Source organism: Mus pahari, chromosome 13, assembly GCF_900095145.1.
Source record: "Mus pahari chromosome 13, PAHARI_EIJ_v1.1, whole genome shotgun sequence".
NCBI classification, from domain to species: domain Eukaryota; kingdom Metazoa; phylum Chordata; class Mammalia; order Rodentia; family Muridae; genus Mus; species Mus pahari.
This window is the reverse complement of record NC_034602.1, coordinates 77,288,924-77,307,975: the sequence shown is the minus strand read 5'-3', so window position 1 is coordinate 77,307,975 and position 19,052 is coordinate 77,288,924. Positions and strand designations below refer to the sequence as shown.

Sequence of the window (19,052 nt, the reverse complement as noted above, 5' to 3'; positions counted from 1 at the left end):
CTGGTGTGCAGACCTCTGTATGAGAATGGAAAACTCAACAGCCTGCTAGATGTGCAAAACCAGAGAGCACTGTAAGTAATTTGAGAGAAACAGGATAAGTTAACAAGAAAGAGGGAACTAACTCAGACAACCAAATAGCTTCCAAGTTTCAAGGCAGGAATGGTTATGGCCTTCATGCTTTTTCTTAAGTGAGCACTAACTTGTTACAGTGCTGGATCCAGCCAGCCCCAGAGGCCCAATCTCATTAACTCTACCTGGGCCACTATTTCTACTGTTGGGAGAGAAAAAGGCTTAGGGGTCATAAGAAGGTAATCGAGTCTCAGGGTACAAAGTTGCAGAATCATTGACATGGGATTGCTAGTTTTTTTTTTTTTCATCCCCCAAGGATGTTCAGTTGAAGTGATCCCTAAGCCTGAAGCAGGAAGCAGCCTTGTGCTTGGTCCTGTGGACTGGCTCCTTGAAAAGATTCAAGTGTAGTGTGTTCATCTGCATTAAGTTGATCTACGTTTATGCTTTTAAATTGTTCCCTAGTAGCTAACCCAACCAATGTGTTAGGACTTTCAGTAGGTGTGGAGAGAACACCATTAAGTAGGGTCGGTCTTCCGTTGTTAGTTGGAGGTCCAGTGGTAGAAGAGTGAAATTTTGCTAATTTGGAGCCAAAGCATGGCAACTTCAGGATGGTTGGTGGCCTTTGCTGCTGCATCTCACCCTCAGTTCCTTGGACTTCACTTTGTATGCTATCTGGGCCAGAGCCTTTATCAGGAATACCAATAATGAGCTGCTCAGGAGTAAGGCCAGCAGTTCTTTCACTCAGCTGGCTGCCTTCAAAAAACTGTTTCAGAACATCCCTCCGATCTCCTCCAAGGTCACTTTTAAGACAGGGTGTGCTTTTTGGCTGAGAAGAACCGGCTTCAGAAAAGGCCATAATTCCTGTCTCCAGTTGATTCTTCCCAGAATATGGAGTGTTTTTCCTCACAGTAGGCACACCCTCTTCAAATGGACTTGGGTTTGGGCTTTCTGCAGTTAGTTTGTTCTCTGAGATATTTCTTTGACTAGGTAGGATGCTTGCTGGGGAAACATTAGGTCTTGCATACTCGATATAACTGCTTTCTGTATGCACAGGACTGGTTTCTTGGTTCTTCCTTGGTGGAAGACCATAGGTTGAAGTGTAGTCTTGTAGAGCCAGCACATTGTCTTTATGTCCTGTGGAGCCACCAATACAGCAAGACCCTCTTTGACCTTGGTGAAATAAGTGTGCTTCATTTTGGCCTGTGGGGTAACTTTGAGGTATGAAGTCTGGGAAAGCCAACTGTTCTCTCTCTAGTGGACTTAAACTAGCAATTTGCAAATCATAGTTCAAATTCTCACCTTCAAGCCATGTTGGATCTTTTGGAAATCTAGCAGGGGAGGTAGTGGAATAAGGATGGTTTGGTATATTAGATTTGTGTAAATTCATTGACGGATCCCAGACATTTCTGTCCTTCTCAGCTTGATTCCTGTGGTCCCAGGTGGTCCATGAAGGAAAGAGAGTGCTTTCTTCTTGTCCTATGGCATTATTTACATAATAACTTCTGGGGTCCACAGGTGGTGCTATAGTAGGACCTGGGTTATATATTGGAAAAGTTTCATGTGGGTTCCAGGGATAGAATTCACTGTAAGGAAAATCTTCACTGGGTTTTGGTGGATTGCTTAAGGAATAGGGAAGGTATTCCTTTGCTAGGGTTGAGGCATAGTGCTCACCTTCATACTGCCTAACTGTGGGGTTTCCTTTGAAGTTCATCTCGTCATCACCCCATCTACTTTGTCCTGGAAAAGATTCATCTTCATTTGGATCAATTGGGTCCTCTTCATTGTACTGCTCTGTCTCCTTCTGGTCTAGAGAAGTCATGGTGTACTGTGGGTTTTCTGGCTGCATCACAGTACTGGGAGAGCTGACCCTTCTCTTATCCCATGGATTGCTTTTAATGTACTGTGATTTTTCATTAGGATAAGGATTGGTATATTCATGGTAAAAAATATTTCCTCTAGAGCCATAGGATGGATGAAGTAAATTTTCGTCTTGCCTCCCATGGTCTTCCTTTAAGGGTGGAAGGATTTTTTGGCCATTCCAGGTATTTCTTTCAGCAGGGAAATGTCCTCTTGTAGGAGAAGGGATTTTCTTAGGGTATGCAGGCTGGTGTGAACTATGCTTTAACTCAGGTTTTTTAGTTTCTGATTGAAATGGGGTTCTTCTTGGCTCTAAAGCAATTCCTTTGGGCAAATTCTGGCTTTGGATTGGTATGTTAGGACTTGGCACTCTTTTGGAAGCTCCTTTTGCGAAGTAGGGGTTTTCTTGTTGATCGAAGGAATTAAAATTTGGGCCTACCATGCTACCCTCAGAGCGAGGCAAATTATAGTTTGGGTTGTTAATTCCGTATTGTTTAGCAGTTCTCCAGGGGTTGCCTGCATCTTTGGTAGGAGTGACTGTTCTTTCTTTTTGACCTAGTGACTTTTCCTTTGGATTTTGAGTTTTCATATTGTGGCTAACAGTGACCTGTTTAGGACCCACTGAGGCCACATTGGTGCCCACAAAGGGTTTATTTGAGGCCTGATTGCTTCTCAGAAATGGTTTATTTGAGGCAGGATTGGCTCCCACAAAGGGTTTATTTGAAGCAGCATTGGCCCTCACAAATGGTTTATTTGCGACTGCATTGTTTCTCACAAATGGTTTATTGGAGGCTGGATTGGTTCCTATAGATGGTTTGTTTGCAGCCGGATTGGTTCCCATAAAGGGTTTATTTGAGGCTGGATTGGCTCCCACAAAGGGTTTATTCGAGGCCGGATTGGTTCCCATAAAGGGTTTATTTGAGGCTGGATTGGCTCCTATAAAGGGTTTATTTGAGGCTGGATTGGCTCCCACAAAGGGTTTATTTGAGGCCGGATTGGTTCCCATAAAGGGTTTATTTGAGGCCGGATTGGCTCCTATAAAGGGTTTATTTGAGGCTGGATTGGCTCCCACAAAGGGTTTATTTGGCCCTGGTAGTTTTCTTCCGAAATTGACTGGATTTCCTGCATAATTAACTCCGGAGGTAGGAGAGGGGGGTTTATGGTAAGTTGGATTTCCTGGATGAGTAGCTTGTTTGCCTTCCCAAGCAAAGGAATTCCACTGAGGACCCCTTTGGACTTGTGGATTTCGGTAACCAGGTCCATTCTGTCTAGGCCCCTGGGTACCAGTGGTTTGCCATTGTCTTTCTGAAGGATAATTTGGGTAAGGATAATTCTCATAAATATTTGGCTGACTTGGTCTCCATGGAATTTGGTTTTTTGGTATTCCCTGGCCTGAAACATTAACTTTAGGGAGAGGGAAGACACCATTTTGAACTGTAGGATTGTTCCCAGCGTTCGACCCAGGGCCTGTGTTTCCTATTGGGCTAGTGTCATTTCCGCCTCCAGGAATTGATTGAGTGGCATTAGCATCAGGCACAGTTGAATTTGTAGAGGCCTCTGGGGGTGGGTCATCTGGGGGAGGGTCCTCTGGTTTAGGAGGATCTTTTTCTTTGGGTTTTTCATAATCTTCAAACATCTCTTCTGAGTAATAAGGACGACCCCCAAAGCCGTGATATCCAAAATATGCATAGTAAGGATTCTATAGGAAAGAAGACAGGGAAGGAGAATTATTCTTTGTTTGTTTCCATGGTGTTGCTCGGAATTGCTTAGTGTAATTGGGAAAGTTCCTCCACAGGCTTCTCTTACCATGACAGCCTACACTCCCCTAGAAGTTTGAAGCCTCTGTTCTACTCTCTGGGTGCTGAGTATTCTCTCTAGCCTTTAGATCCCCATCCTGAACCTTAGGGTTAAAATGCTTTTTGATCTAGGATCTCACAGTGTGAGACTATTGCTTAGGCTTTGAATGTGTGAAAACCCCCATGCTTGAGCCCCCGAGTGCTGAGGTTACACACGTGAGCTGCAGTGTCCAAGTTAGCTTTTATAATTCTTGATATTGTATCTAGTAATTTATTGTCGAGATAGAGTTCTGCCATATGACCCTGGCTGGCCTGTGACGTGCTATGTGGATCAGTGTAGTGCTAAACTTGCAGTCATCCTCCTGTCTGCCTTCAGGGTGCTGGGATTAGAGGCAGGGCAACATCATGATTTACAGGTTTTGTTTTTGATTCCATCCCCTTTCCTCCTCATTTCTGTGCTCTCATTTTACCCTCCTATGTTGCTGAGCCTGAACTTCAAATATGGATACATGCTTTTATTTCACAAAGGCAAAAGCCTGTCCTACAGTTCTCGCTGAAGGTCCAATCAGTAAGGCTCCAGACTCTTCCAACTGAATGCTCCCAGAACTGGGTTCATCTCTCCACAAACATCATTATCCTGTATCTAAAGAGTATTTTCTAATCTTAGTTGCCACAGCTTCTGCTTTCTATCTTATTTCCCCAGACAGTTAATTACCAAGTCCAAACATTCTATCTGAACTTTCAGCCTTGCCCTGTCTTTTATGCCTACCACTCCCAACTATTGACATTGCTTTCTTAGTGACTACTGTGTGTGCAATCTTACTTTACTTTATGATTTTCCTTTATTATTTCCATCAGAGTAGGAGACAGTAGGGATATGTTTCTGAGAATTGAAACATTTTTTCTCTTTAAATATGTGTTTAGAATTGCCTTCCCCTTAAAGGATAAACTCTAAATTCTTTAGCACAGCATAGAAAGCAGAATGTCTTGGTGTCAGATAAATGTGGAATGCAGTACTTTCTACCACTCTAGGGCTATAACCATTGGCTAAATTCACATTGTTCAATTGTAATATGGAGACAATAATAATAGAATAGTAAAAACCATACAATTTGTCATGAGAGTCAAATGAGAATATATCTATATCTTTCTCTAGACCTTCATATCTGGACTTTTGTTTCTAATAAATGCTACATATTTTACTAAAAATTTTAAAACTTTTACAAATCATCTGAATCATGGCCATGACCTCTAACCTTAGTTCCTCTTTCTTAAACTTGATATGGCTGCAAATTGCTTCCACGTTATTTCTCTCGAGTCTCTGCGCATGGCTTCTCCCTATCTAACCGTTTCCCACCTACACCCTCACCCCTCCCAGCACACTTGACTTCAAGATGCAGCTTGAGTGCCAAAACCAGCTGCACCTGACTCCTGGAGCAGTGCTGGGCTCAGGCTCTGCTGCTCACGTTTGCAGCCTTCTGCTGTGGTTACCAGCACTGCAGGTTTGATTTGCTTATTTCATTGAGCTCCTCCCACTTGACATCCATGTGAAGCTTTTAAGTAAAAATATTGTTTTGGTATTCTAGTTTTCTAGACCAGTGGGAAATACTTAATAATTTTGAATTAAATTAACAACCTATGTGATTTTTTTAGACATGCATGTATCATTTGGTTATTTAATTTTTCCCCTGTGCTGGTGATTAAACATAGGCATGGTAGTTAAGTCTTCTACTACTGAAGCTATATCCCCAGCCCTAGTTTTTCTTTGAAAACAAATAGACTAGAAGGGAAAATAGTTTCATTTTCATTTGGGGATAGAGATGAAATAGTCAGGTGAGAAAATATTCCTAGTATCACACCGGAAATTGAACAGTATTCCCAAGAGATAGGACACAGATTTAAACCTATGTTCATGTCTGAATTATTCTCTTTTACTTGCTAAATTTTACGAAAATCTGAAGTTCTAGTTTCTAAGTAAGGTATTGTATACAATGACCTGAGTCACTCTTACATGGGTATTTTATAGTGATATAGTATTTTAAACGTCCTGTGATATTATTGAAATAATATTTCACCACCATTACTTTAGTGACACCTTGTTCCTTCCACTTCCAGCAAAGGTATAAATTTCTGCTTTCACAGAGTGCATGTCACATAGTTAGAGGTAAAGAGTAAGCCAAGTCCAGGGTGGACTCAAAACCACTAGCAGAGTTTATTTGATGACATACTAAGAATTGCCTGGGCATATTTGATTACTTTCCTGGAATATAGTATAAATGGTATCGTATCATAAGACTTGGGTTTGGTCCAGTTTATCCTTTAACCCAAGAGGAAAAAATGGATATTAATTTATCTTCTCTGGATTTCAGTATTTATTCAATGAGATATTTCGACAATAATGTAGTTTCTTGTGAAGAGAATATTCTAAGATGATAATAATTTCTTTCTGTGTGTTTCACTGTCTAGAGTTCACTATCAAGTTTGCAAAGAAGCTAATAGTATTCACAGCAAATCTGTGTGCAATCTTTCAATACATATAGAGGAATTATGCACCATGGATGTGGGGCTGGGTTTAGGGACAAAGCCATGCAGCTGTCTGCTATGCTGAGACTATGCTCGTGCTGCCACAGCCAGTGCTGGATCACACTTAGTCACACTACTGGCTTGATTTTGTTTCACTTAAAAACTTGAGAGCTTGAGTTAAAGAAGTTTTTAGCGATGGTTTTAAGTTCTTGTGACATTGGGTTAAACGATAGCAGCTGATAGATTATAATTTCAACCATGGTAACAGAGCCACTTGTACTTACCCCTTCCTCATTGCTGAACTTTGGCCGTCCAAACGCTGTTGGTGGTCCCCTCTGAAAGACGAAAAGCACAGTGAGCACAGGAACCAACCACTTTGCTTTCTTCTCTTTGTTTTTAAGGCAGGATCTTGTTTTATATCAGGATCATTATGTATCTGGGCTGTCCTTGAGTTCTTGGCAATCTTCTTGCCTCAGACTTCTAAGTGCTGGGATTACAGTTGTGCGCCATTAGATTGGACTAGAAATGTGTATGTGATTGTATGTATATGTGTGTTTGTGTCTATGTGTACGTGTTTGTATGTGTGTGATTGTGTATGTGTGCATTTGTATGTGTGTGCATATGTGTGTATGATTGTGTGTGTACATGTGCATGTGCACATGTGTGTGGAGGACAGATGTTGATGTTGGCTGTCGTCTTCTTTCCTCCTTCACTTTACCTTTTGAGGTAGGATCTCTCATTGAACATGGAGCTCACTGGTTGGCTAGAGTAGCTGAGCCAGCAAGAGCTGGGATTCTACTGTCTTCTCTCCCTAGCACTAGAGTTGAGAGGGAGTGCTGGGGATCTGAGCTCAAGTCTTCATGCTTGTACAGCAAGCACTTTACCCACTGAATTCACCCCTCAGCTCCGGAAAGCACTTTCTACATTGCCATTTGTTTGTAAGTCAGGAGGTATATTTAACTGGTTCATTAATAATGATGCATCGCTTTGTGAACTTCATGCTCCTGAGCCATTAGACTCACTATCTACCTATTGATACTTATGATCCATTTGTGAGCACTATTTTTTTAAAGCTGTAAGATGACCCTAGCCTATCTTATTAAAAATATCCCGTCTTATCAATCACCTTACCTCACTATCTCGGGGAAGGGAAGAAGAGAGGGAGGAGAAAGGAGAGAGAAAGATAGAGACAGATATTAATATTTGAGTAATAGTGGGCTCCAAGTTTCTCTACTAGAGCACACAACAATATGAGATTAAATTGTAATACTGTATTTAACATTCTTTGTGTACATTTAAAATTAATTTTCTTAACAAAATATGAATGTTCACATAAGAAAAGTCAATGTATTTATCAACTCAAGATTATAAAAATGATCATATTACTAAAAGTGATCCGTATACTTAATTCAATATCCATCAAAATTTCAATTATATCCTTTGCAGAAATAGGAAAAATTATACAATTTATGTGAAAATACAAAGGATTAAAATAAGTAAGAAAATTCTAAACGGAAAGAGAAATTCTGGTAATCTCACTATACCTGATATAGCTCTACACAGTACAGAGCTACAGTAACAAAGTTAGGATGACATTGGTACAAACAGAAAATAGAAGAAAACAGAAAAAAATAGAAAATCAAATGCAGAATTAACCCACATAGCTACAAACACCTAATTTTTAATAAAGGTGTCAAAAAATACATAGCAAAAAAAGACAACTTCTTTAACAAATGGTGCTGGGAAAACTTTATCCATCGGTTGAAGAATTAAACTAAGTCCATATCTCTTACCTTACACCAAAACCAACTCTAAATGGGTGGAAAGCTTACATATAAGACCTATAGCTTTGAAGCTAATAAAAGAAAACACATATAAAGTACTTTAAGATGCAGACATGTTAAGAATTTTCTGACAAAGACTCCAGTAACACAGTACTGCTTGTGGACGTTGTACATCGTGGTGCGCACTAGGCTCCGCACCACGATGTACAACGTCCACAAGCAGGCTGGCCTTGAACTCAGAAATCCACCTGCCTCTGCCTCCCGAATGCTGGGATTAAAGGCGTGCACCACCACGCCCGGCCTAGTATTGAACATTCTTAACTATCAGAACTAATTTAAATTAATTTAAGATTCCATCTCAACATAGAAAGGTTTTCAGTCCAGCACACAAGTGTTAAGGAATACTCTCAAGGACGTGGGGAAGAGGACTGTGAGAAACTGCAAGTGGTAATATGGAGTGACACAGCCACTAGGGATGTTAGAGTCTAAGTTACTCACAAATCTAAAAACAGAGCTGTCTGTTGGACTTAGCAGGACCATTTCTGAGGTTATATCTGAGCACTCGACATATCTCAAGGATTCTTAAACTGGGTAAAGATATGTGCATTACATAAGGAATCTTATTTATTTATTTATTTATTTATTATTTATTTATTGAGACAAGATTTCTCTGCATAGCCTTTGATCTGTAGACCAGGCTGGCCTCAAGCTCACATAGATTTGCCTGCCTCTGCCTTCCAAATGCTGGGATTAAAAGCATGTTTCACCACTACCAGTCTACACAAGGAATTTTAATTAGCCATAAAAAAATGAAATAATGACATTTCCTGGAAAATGGGTCTAACTGGAAAGATCATCATGTTAAGCATAATAAGTTTGAGTTTAAAAGAAAAATGCCACATTTTCGCTTATATGTGGATTCTAGATTGTGTGTGTGTGCCCGAGCGCGTGTGTACGTGTATATACATGTGCTCAACTCAGTAAAGTAGAAGGGAGCCCATGAGAGGGGATGAAGAGATTTTAAAGGAAGTAAGAGAGAAAAGAGTAATGAAATATATATGCCCCAGTACAGGGGAATGCCAGGGCCAGAAAGCCAGAGTGGGTGGGTTGGGGAGCAGGACGGGGGGAGGGTATAGGGGACTTTCAGGATAGCATTTGAAATGTAAATGAAGAAAATATCTAATAAAAAATATATATGTGTCATGAAAGTGAAAGTAGGAACTTTTAGAAGCAAGGTAAGCAACCAGCAAAAGAGGAGCCAAGGAGGAGACAACATAGTTGGTGAGGAGGATGAATAAGAAAGCAAGAAGGTAAATGTATGTGGAAGTGCTGTGCTGAGCTGGAGAGACAGCTCAGTTGGAATATTGCTTTCCATGAAAGCTGAGGACCCGAGAGTTCAGATTCCCAGGATCCTTCCCTATAAAAAGGCTGGGTGTGGCCATGTGCATCTGCAGTTCTCCTGTTGGGATCAGAGCTGGTTGGCAGCCAGCCTAACCAAAGATGTGAACTCCAGATTCAGTAGGAGACCCTGCCTCAAAACTAAGGTGGAGAGTGATTGGGGAAGACAGTGAGCACCATCCTCTGGCCTCCACATGTGTACATGGGCACACACCTACACAGACACACATAATACCAACACACAAACACAGAAGGTGCTATGATGAAACCATGATTTTGTATACTAATGTCAAAAGTTAAAAAAAAATAAGAGTACATCAAATTTAAAGAAATGAAAGCTTAGGGGTAGTTACATAGAAGCAAGGGATGGGAAGCAGTTTTTGCTTCTTATCAAGAGATTGATGTAATGGGATTAATAGTCATTTCAACATGAAAATCATGTTGCTTTTAAACTCTCTGGAATGTTTCCTTCCTTTAATGTGGCAAATCCACCCTTTTAAAGAAAAAAAGTAAGAAATGAATTTTTCCTCATTAAAACCCTTTTGGTCAGTAAATTATAAGAAAAAGCTAAACAGCCGGGTGTGGTGGCTCACGCCTTTAATCCCAGCACTTCTTTAACAAATGGTGCTGGGAAAACTTTATCCATCGGTTGAAGAATTAAACTAAGTCCATATCTCTCACCTTACATCAAAACCAACTCTAAATGGGTGGAAAGCTTACATATAAGACATATAGCTTTGAAGCTAATAAAAGAAAACACATATAAAGTACTTTAAGATGCAGACATGTTAAGAATTTTCTGACAAAGACTCCAGTAACACAGTAGACTTCCAAGAATTGACAAATGGNAGAACTACATGAGATTAAAGAGCTTTTCGCATATCAAAGTATACAGTCACCAGAGTGAAGACACGGGCTACAGAGTGGGAAGGAATCATTGCCAACTATATTTAAGAGATAAATGTGGAGAATATAGAAAGGACTGCANACATTGAATATTAAAAGAAATAGTAAATGGTCTAATGGAGTGGAGAGACACTTATTAAAAGAAGAAATACAAATGGCCAATAATTATGATAGTATTGAACATTCTTTTTTTTTTTTTTTTTTGGTTTTTCGAGACAGGGTTTCTCTGTATAGCCCTGGCTGTCCTGGAACTCACTTTGTAGACCAGGCTGGCCTTGAACTCAGAAATCCTCCTGCCTCTGCCTCCCAAGTGCTGGGATTAAAGGCGTGCACCACCATTGCCCGGCAATAAATAAATCTTAAAAAAAAAATATAGTATATAGAAAGTTCTTACCTGTGGAATTGGCCATGGTGGTTGTTGATAGGGGTAAAGTCCATTGCCAAATGGTGGGAATGGCTAGAAAGAATAACAAGTTAGAGTTATTTGGCAGTGAGATTGAAAATGAGAAACGACAGAAATTGATAATAATTATTTGAAAACTGGAGACTGCCTGTATTTTTGTTTGCATCAAATTACTTTCTCTTTCTCTTTCTCTTCTTCTACCCCCTCTTCTCTCCCTCCCTCTCTGCGCAATTTGAGAAGAGATGATGGTAATAGTCATATCATCAAACACTTGTATTCAAATGCTAGTTGGTTATGGGGCTTTTTCAGATCTCAGACAACCATGCATCATTGTTATTCTCAGTTTGCTTGAGAAGCTGAAGGTCAGAGAAATTAGTTGCCCCAAATGGCAGAGGAATGACAGAAAACAAGATTCAAATCTAGGAGTGCCTTTTTATTAAGTTTTGTGGCACACCCCTTTAATCCCAGCACTTGGGAGGCAGAGGTAGGCGGATTTCTGAGTTCGAGGCCAGCCTGGTCTACAGAGTGAGTTCCAGGACAGCCAGGCCTACACAGAGAAAACCTGTCTCAAAAAACCAAAAAAAAAAAAAAGAAGTTTTGTATTTCTTATATGTATAATTGACCAGTGAAGGCTGGGGTAGAACTTGGTCTTTCTTTCCTGACTCTTCTACTAGTAGTCATGAGACTCTATATTGTAAGACTGTATTATATTTTATTCTTATTTATTTTTAAAGAGTATCTTATCACATAGCCATGATGGCCTTTTACTTATGATCCTACCTCAGCCTTTGTATTGCTGGTATTATTGGCATACCCCACAACCACAGCTTGGTTCTGTGTTTTAAAAGGATCCTTAAGGCAATAACCTGTGTGTAATATTGAACTAAATAAGGTTGAAGTTGACCTGCCAGGCAACTTTTGATAAATGTCAAAAATTAAATATCATATTCTTACATAGTAATACCTGTACTAAATTTTGGAGGACATATGTATGCTGGAAAGGTGTGGACCTCTCTTTTAAGGTATGCTTATGCATGTGATATGGAAGTTTTCTGCTCCAGTCTTACCTGAGGAGGCTGGGCTTCATCTTTGGCCCGTGCTGCTTCATTTGGTGGTTCCTTTAAAGGCTGCTTTTGTGGCTGTGGCTCTTGTGGATTGGTCTGGTTGGGTTTGGCGGTCTCCTGGGTTTGATCAGTCTTGCTTGGGAAATTGGGCATTGGGGGTTGCTGCCATCCATTGGGTACTGGTGGAGGCCACATGGGCATCTGGTATGGAGGGTATTGTGGAGGCATGTGGGGAGGCATGTGCGGAGGCATTGGCAAACCATTTCCATATGGGCCCATAGGCATCATCTGAAAGAACAACAAAAGCAGTAACAGTGGATGATGTTGAAGTCCAGTTTCGTCTCATCTTCTAAGGTCAAGGTTCCAAAACCAAGTCAAGAAGCTTAAAACTCCAGAGGAATTTGATTCTCAGATCTTTAATGAAGACTTCATCTCATGTTGTCTTACTGAATAAGACCTCAGTTTTCTAGAAAGCCTGTCAAACTGATCAAAGGCATACTTCAATAAGAGATGTCAGTTCAAGAACTTGGTGGGCTGAAAAATGGCTTAGTGTGCAAAGTACTTGCTGCACAAATGTGAGACCCTGATTCTGTCTCACCAGAAATCATGCATGTAAAGTTGGGTACAATTGTGTGATAATTCCAGTTCTCCTATCACCATAAGAGATGGGAAATGAAGACAAGAGAACCCCTGGAGTCTCATGGTCCAGGTAGCCTGGTATGTGCAGTTTAAGCAACAAAGAGACACTGTCTCAAGAAAGGTGGAAGGCAAGTAGTTATGCTCTAAGTTGCTTTATGAAACACACCACACACACACACACACACACACACACACACACACACACACATGCATATACACAGTAATCTTCATGTCACTGAAATCCTGAGTATGGAGATTTTTGGCGTGTACCACCACACCTTGCATAAGAAGAATCTTATGTTTTTCTGAGTACATATATATTTATGGAAATTCAAAAATCACGTGACTTGCTATATCTAAGGCCAGGTAAAATGAGAGGAAAATGAAATAAAACAACCAAAATGAAAATAACCTAAACCAAAATAACCTATACTAAATAAAACCAACCGAACAACAAACAAGCAAACCCAGAAGCAGATGTACGATTTTACATTGGTGGAAATTTCAGTTCACAGACACAAAAACAGCAAGGAAAGTTGGGCCAACCAGAATCTAGGAGGGGAGCACTGGAAACGATGACTTTAGGTCACTGAACAGAAAGGTTAGGACAGAATCGAGGACGCTTATAATCATGTCACGACAGTAGCATGAGATATGCACATTTGGGCTATCACACAATTTTATTAGAAGGCGAGCTGACAGTCATGGTTTGGTTTGCTCTAGGATTAGCATACAACCACAAGGATATCCCATGATCACTCCAGCAAAATACAAAAAAGGTTCACAGTTTTAGAATTGTGTAAGATAACACAGAGTTCTCTCCTTGAATGGTATCCATTATCCTGTGTTTGTTGCCATTAGTTGTGTAAAGAGCTCCTAGAAACTTTAGTTAGAACAAAGTTTTCTGAGACACAAAGAATATTTGTTATTAGCAGATGATGTTCATGTGTAGGAAAAAACCCCCCAGAAATGACTAAGAATGTTTGTCACTAGGAACAAGTGAAGTGGTTTTTCTCCTTCACTATTTTAACGGTTATCTTTTATTTATTAATTTATTATTTTATTTTTTACCTTATTTTATTAGATATTTTCTTTATTTACATTTCAAACGCTATCCCAAATGTCCCCTATACCCTCCCCCGACCCTGCTCCCCTGCCCACCCACTCCCACTTCTTGGCCCTGGTGTTCCCCTGTATGGGGTATATAAAGTTTGCAAACGGTTATCTTTTAACTAAGACTTGTGGATGGTAATTAGCACTGTTATCTGCTAAGACAAACACAGCACAGCTTCTGGATATAAAAGAGAAAGTGTCAGAAACAGTATAAAGGACTTACTGGTGGGGCATTCATGAAGTTGAATTGATTATATCGCATCATCTGAAATGAAAGGAATCCATTAATGTGGCATAAAATGAAAAGCTTTTATCCAAATCAACTCATGAAACAGAAGAAATAAATTGAGTTCATGGTCTGAAGACACAATAGTCATAATTTCTTAATTATATGAGTTTAAAAATTGTATTCATTAAAAATTCTGAAGAATGTAATTTTATACATGTATACTTTTTAAAAAGTATTAAACATTTATTTAATGTGTATGGGTTTGCCTGTACATATGTCTGTGCCTTACTGTGTGTGTGTGTGTGTGTGTGTGTGTGTGTGTGCTGTACAAAGAAGGCATAAGAGGATGTCAGACTCCCTGGCACTGGGGTTACAGATAATTATGTAGGGGCTAGAAATCAAATCCCTATTTTCTGGAAGAATATCCAGTGCATAACCGTCATAAGCCCCATGTACACAGGATTGTATATGTGTTCATATGTGTGCATATGGAAGCTGACATCTTAAATATTGTTCCTTAGGAGGTATCTACCTTCTGTTATGAGCCTAAGTTTCATTAGTATCTGGGGCTTCCTGATTTTGGGTTTTCCTTCTTTCCTGGCTTGCCAGGGAGGTCCATGAATCCTCCAGTCCCTACTCCTCAGTGCTGGGATTACAAGTGAGTGTCACCAAACTTGGAGGTTCTGGGGATCAGACTCACCCTTGTCCCGCAAGCTCTTTACCAACTGAGCCAATTTTCCAGCCCCCAAATTCCTGAATTTGATATCAGACTTCATATTGAATCAATATAGAATAATAGAAAATAAATATAATTTACTTTGGAGCTTTTGAATGTTCTGTTTATTTAGAATTCGGGATTTTAGAACAAGATAATTCCATGGTAAAGAGATAACTGCTTCTCTGTCACACCTCTGATCCCAGCAGATGGGTCTATGTGAATTCAAGGCCAGCCTGCTCTATATAACTCTAAGGCTGGTTTGGCACTAGCTTCTTAACGTTTCTTTGAGGCAGAGTTCACAGATATAAAGGGATTCTATTGTGATTTTGCATTAACTAGCAGACATTGATTACCAAAGCCAAATTAAGAAGGAAGGATGAGAGTTCCAGGACATCCAGGGCTACATAATAAAGAGACCTTGTCTCAAAACCAAAATAAAACACCCAGGCAAACATACAAAGATTCCTGTTTCTAATGAACATGAAATTTGACTAATGATAACTAGGTTCAGTTATGCTAAAGATATAATCAAGTTGTACTTTATAACGCTCCCAGGTATAAATGGCTCTTTACTAGTGAATAAAAACTGGCTCCAGAGCTAACAACTAAATTTTAACGTAAATCAACACTGAAACACATAAGTAGGTGGGGGTGGGGTGGGGTGGGGTGGTGGTGGTGGAGATTTTTTTCCTTTGATTTGAATGCAAGACTTTGAATTTTACCTCCCTTGGTCCACTCATAGGAATTTTTATTTTCTAAGAAAAGTATCATTACTCTCCTTTTCCTGACCTTTTAGGTAGGACCTGGCATGCGTCTCCTCTGGTACAGAGTGTAATACATACCTCTTCACTTTTACTGCTAAATCCAGGCATTCGGGGCATTGGCATCTGGAACTGAGGGAGAAATGCAGAGCCTTAGCTGAAATAATCTGCCAGCTGTCCCTGAGTCAAGCAACAAAAGAGTACAAAGGGAAGACCCAACATAGGCGTAAATACTCACTGGCATGGCAGCAGAGACGCCAAGCAGACCCAGGAAAACAAGGAGACTCATCTTTACATTTGGTACCTAGAATATAAAACGGATTACTATCTTGGGACATTAAAATGACTGTGCTTTGGGCACTCTGCAGTTAGGCAGTACTGTCTTTGCTTTTCTGCCAGAGTTCAGAACTCTAAAGAGATTCTACTGTGACTTTATGTTAATTTTGAGACATTAATTACCAAAGTCAGGCTGAGAAGGAAAGATGGTGTTGGGGGGATAGGTGGTAGGGGATGGGGGAGATAATTTATAACCTGCAAAACCTTAGTATTTATTATTCTGAGTTTTCTCTGCCAAGTTGGTTTAGGAAGGCATTGTAAGGTCCAACCACATTCATTGTATGTACCTTCAGGTTCAATGAATGCACACTTAAAAAATTAGGACTTAAGTTTTCTAAGATACTGCATCTAACAGTGCATTATATAGAAATTAGTTAATATTCCAATGAAATAAACTGAAGAATTACACAGTGTTAACTTTTTCTTTTTTTCCTCTATTTGTATTTTTAATATTGTTATGACCTGACCTTTAAAGATGCACTTTTGCTCAAAGGCTTGTGAGGGCAAATTAAGAATGAAGAGACATAAATGTACATTTTGTTTCTTCCTTAGAAAAGTAACTGCTTAGGCTGATATATTTAGTGAAGGTTACAAAGCCACAGGAAGTGAAAAGAGTAGGTAGAGGGTCTCCTGTCTGGACATCTCTCAGGTCGTGGATCAAGGCTTTCGGGTATCTCAGGGTGTTCATCTCATTCAGATACCCGTCTTATCTCATCTTTATAGTAGAGTCACAGTAATTCTAGATTCTGTACACAGGAAGGGAGACATTTCACTTTATTTTGTGTATATATAATGTCTTTGTTTTTGCTAAACTATCAAATTATGTCAGATGAGTCCTTTCTCCCTGTAAAAGGACATAACTGAATCACAGCTGATTTTTTGATTATATTTTTGATTGAAAATAATCCTCAAAAAAAAAAAAAAAAAGAAAATAATCCTCAGAGGCTGCTCTGAAGTACGACTGTAAAATTTTGCACCTCCCACATTGTCTTACATACTTAAGTGAGGTGTGTCCTCTCAAGGGCACTTAATGAACTTTATAGTCCGAATGAGCAGACAATGGACAAACGAGGGGAATACTCACCAAGTCACATGGCTTTGGAAGAGAAGTCGTATTTCTGCACTGAAGCAGCAACATGTTTTCACCAAAACTTTCATAAGCCTTTTTGGGAAAAAAAAATAAGCATTTTTGTATGAGAAGAAATTCAAATTTGGAAAGAGAGCAAATAAGTGAACCAAATACCAAAGCATCATCTCTAAGGGTAGCCCAAGTCATGTCAATCATGTTATTCAACCATACCCTTATGAGAGGGTCCTCAAAACCGAGCTTAGTCTTCGGAGCTTTAAGATTAGGAGGAGAGCTAAATCAGAGAGAAAATGAGACAGGCATCGTATTTTTGAGACACTGCTAGTGCACTGTTGACAAAACTTCTTTGTGGAAATGTGCAAAGGTATAGTGTTAAGGAGGAGGTCAGAGTAATTTGGGAGAAAACCTACAAGAGAAACAAACACCTAATAAACGAAGAGTCGACACTTTTATCAAAAGGTAGTCTACAAAGGTGATTTAGAAACACCACAAATACAATAGGAAAGTTAACAAACATCTATAAACAAGGACATTACTTGACGCTATACAATATATGTTGATAATCTTTGATACTCACCCAATGCCACTTAGAAGCTGCACTATATAAAAAGTAAACTTGAACCTTGTTAACCTGTCTTTGAAATATGTTCTAAACGGTCTATGGTGGAAATGACTACAGACTGCTGAAGCCAGAGAGAGCCAAGGAGCAAGACACATTTATTTCTTAATAATAAAACAAAAATTCTTCAAGAAGGTGTCGTGTTCAGTACCCAAAAGTCTTAACATAAAAAGATCCCTCCTTGTCAGGAGGCTTGATAGCAGGACCACATTTAAGCACTGTTGTAGATGTGCACAACCAATCAGCTTTGAGAAAAATGGTTTTGCCATCACAAGAGTTAGTGGAAAAAAAAACAGTGCAAAATTTATAATGTGTTATTATAGAACCTGTGGAACGGAGTCTCTTATTATCTATAATAACAGCTCAGAAAAACGAGCTTACAGCAGTGAGATTTCGAAGGTGCTTCCCTTGTGAATTCTGGCTTTGAAGTATAGAAACTTCATTTATACAAATATATTTTGGGAACAAAAGTGACTATTAACCATGTGCTACTGACATAAATCACTGGCCACCATCAAAAGGTTTTGGAATGATACAGATCTAGTTGATATATAGTTAATATGTAATTAAACTGGAATGTTATATCTATAACCAACTCAGTTATTTGCTGTGCATTGTATAAAAGCCTAGGGTATAGTTCCTTTTAACAAATCAGATGTAGCTTCGTTGTTGGGGTTTTAGATTTTTAGAGGAGCTGGCCAAAATGACAAGTAACTCTCAGATGCATATGATGATACAACTTTGGAAAAACTGTAGCTGAGGAATTCACTTGGAGTTGTGATTAGCATTATTGTTTTCTGCAACATGATTTTTTTATAAAAAAGATTTCACTTTTTTGTTTTTGTTTTTAGTTTCCTTCATCATTTATCATTATTTATTTATTCACTTTACATCCTGATCAAAGACTTCACTTCTAAATAAATTCAATTTTCCTTTTTACTGACAAGAGCAAACTTTTGCATTTTTGGTTGACCCGGGTTACTCTGCTCTTTCTATATCTTCCTAGTAGAACATATTTGTCATAGTGTGTTTGCTTAGTGTAACGCTGTCATTTAAAAACTGAGAACTTTGTGCCAAAAGCTGTCTCCTACTTATTTTTTTCATTACTTAATTAATTCAGTCTACACCCTGATTGCAGCCCCCTCCTTCCTCTCCTCTAGTCCCACCTCACAAATCCCTTCTCTCTTATCCCCCTTCTCCCCAGAGAAGGGGAAGCCTTCCTTGGGTAACACCCTGCCTTGGGATAAGTTGAAGCACATCCTCTCCCACTGAGGTCCAGCCAGGCAGTCCAGCTAGGAGAAAGGGATCCAATGGCAGGTAACCAAGTCAGAGACAGCCCCTGCAATGATTGTTGAGCAACCCTCATGAAGACCAAGCTGCACATCTGCTACAAATATGTAGGGGGACTAGGTCCAGCCACTTCATGCCCTTTGGTTGGTTGTTCAGTCTCTGTGAGCCCTCATGGGTCCAGGTTGGTGGACTCTGTAGGTATTCTTGTGGTGTCCTTGACACCTCCAGCTTGCTCAGTCCTATCCCCCACTTTTCCACAAGACTCCCCCCTGCTGGGCGAATCTTGTCAGGAGACAGTTATTCTTGGCTCCTGTCTGCAAGCATAGCAGAGCACCACTAATAATGTCAGGTGTTGGCTCTCCCCCATGGGATGGGTCTCAAGTTGGGTTAGTCACTGGTTGACTGTTCTCTCAATCTCTGCTCCATCTTTATCCCTCTACAATTTGCAGGCAGGTCAAAT

At 39.7% G+C, this 19,052-nt stretch overlaps 1 protein-coding gene across 1 annotated transcript; it reads right to left on the bottom strand.

Annotated features, from left to right (window-relative positions):
* Positions 1–376: 376 nt before the first annotated feature.
* Enam (enamelin) lies at positions 377–17,474 on the bottom strand. The gene is made up of 10 exons (XM_021211230.1): positions 17,261–17,474; positions 16,897–16,957; positions 16,681–16,758; positions 15,499–15,564; positions 15,342–15,392; positions 13,776–13,817; positions 11,804–12,088; positions 10,728–10,790; positions 6,530–6,580; positions 377–3,625 (listed from the first exon to the last, which is right to left on the bottom strand). The coding sequence occupies exons 1-10, from the start codon at positions 17,398–17,400 to the stop codon at positions 407–409; spliced, it is 4,056 nt and encodes a 1,351-aa protein (XP_021066889.1). The 5' UTR covers positions 17,401–17,474; the 3' UTR covers positions 377–406.
* Between the last annotated feature and the right edge of the window lie 1,578 nt (positions 17,475–19,052).

Bases quoted from the DNA above. Each gene is read 5' to 3' on its own strand.
- Enam (XM_021211230.1), bottom strand. From the start codon at position 17,400: ATGTGTCTTGCTCCTTGGCTCTCTCTGGCTTCAGCAGTCTGTAGTCAT. The intron at 13,818-15,341 runs GTATGTATTACA...CTTTCATTTCAG, and splicing joins TTAGCAGTAAAAGTGAAGAG to ATGATGCGATATAATCAATT. The intron at 3,626-6,529 runs GTAAGTACAAGT...TCTTTCCTATAG, and splicing joins AGTTCAGCAATGAGGAAGGG to AATCCTTACTATGCATATTT.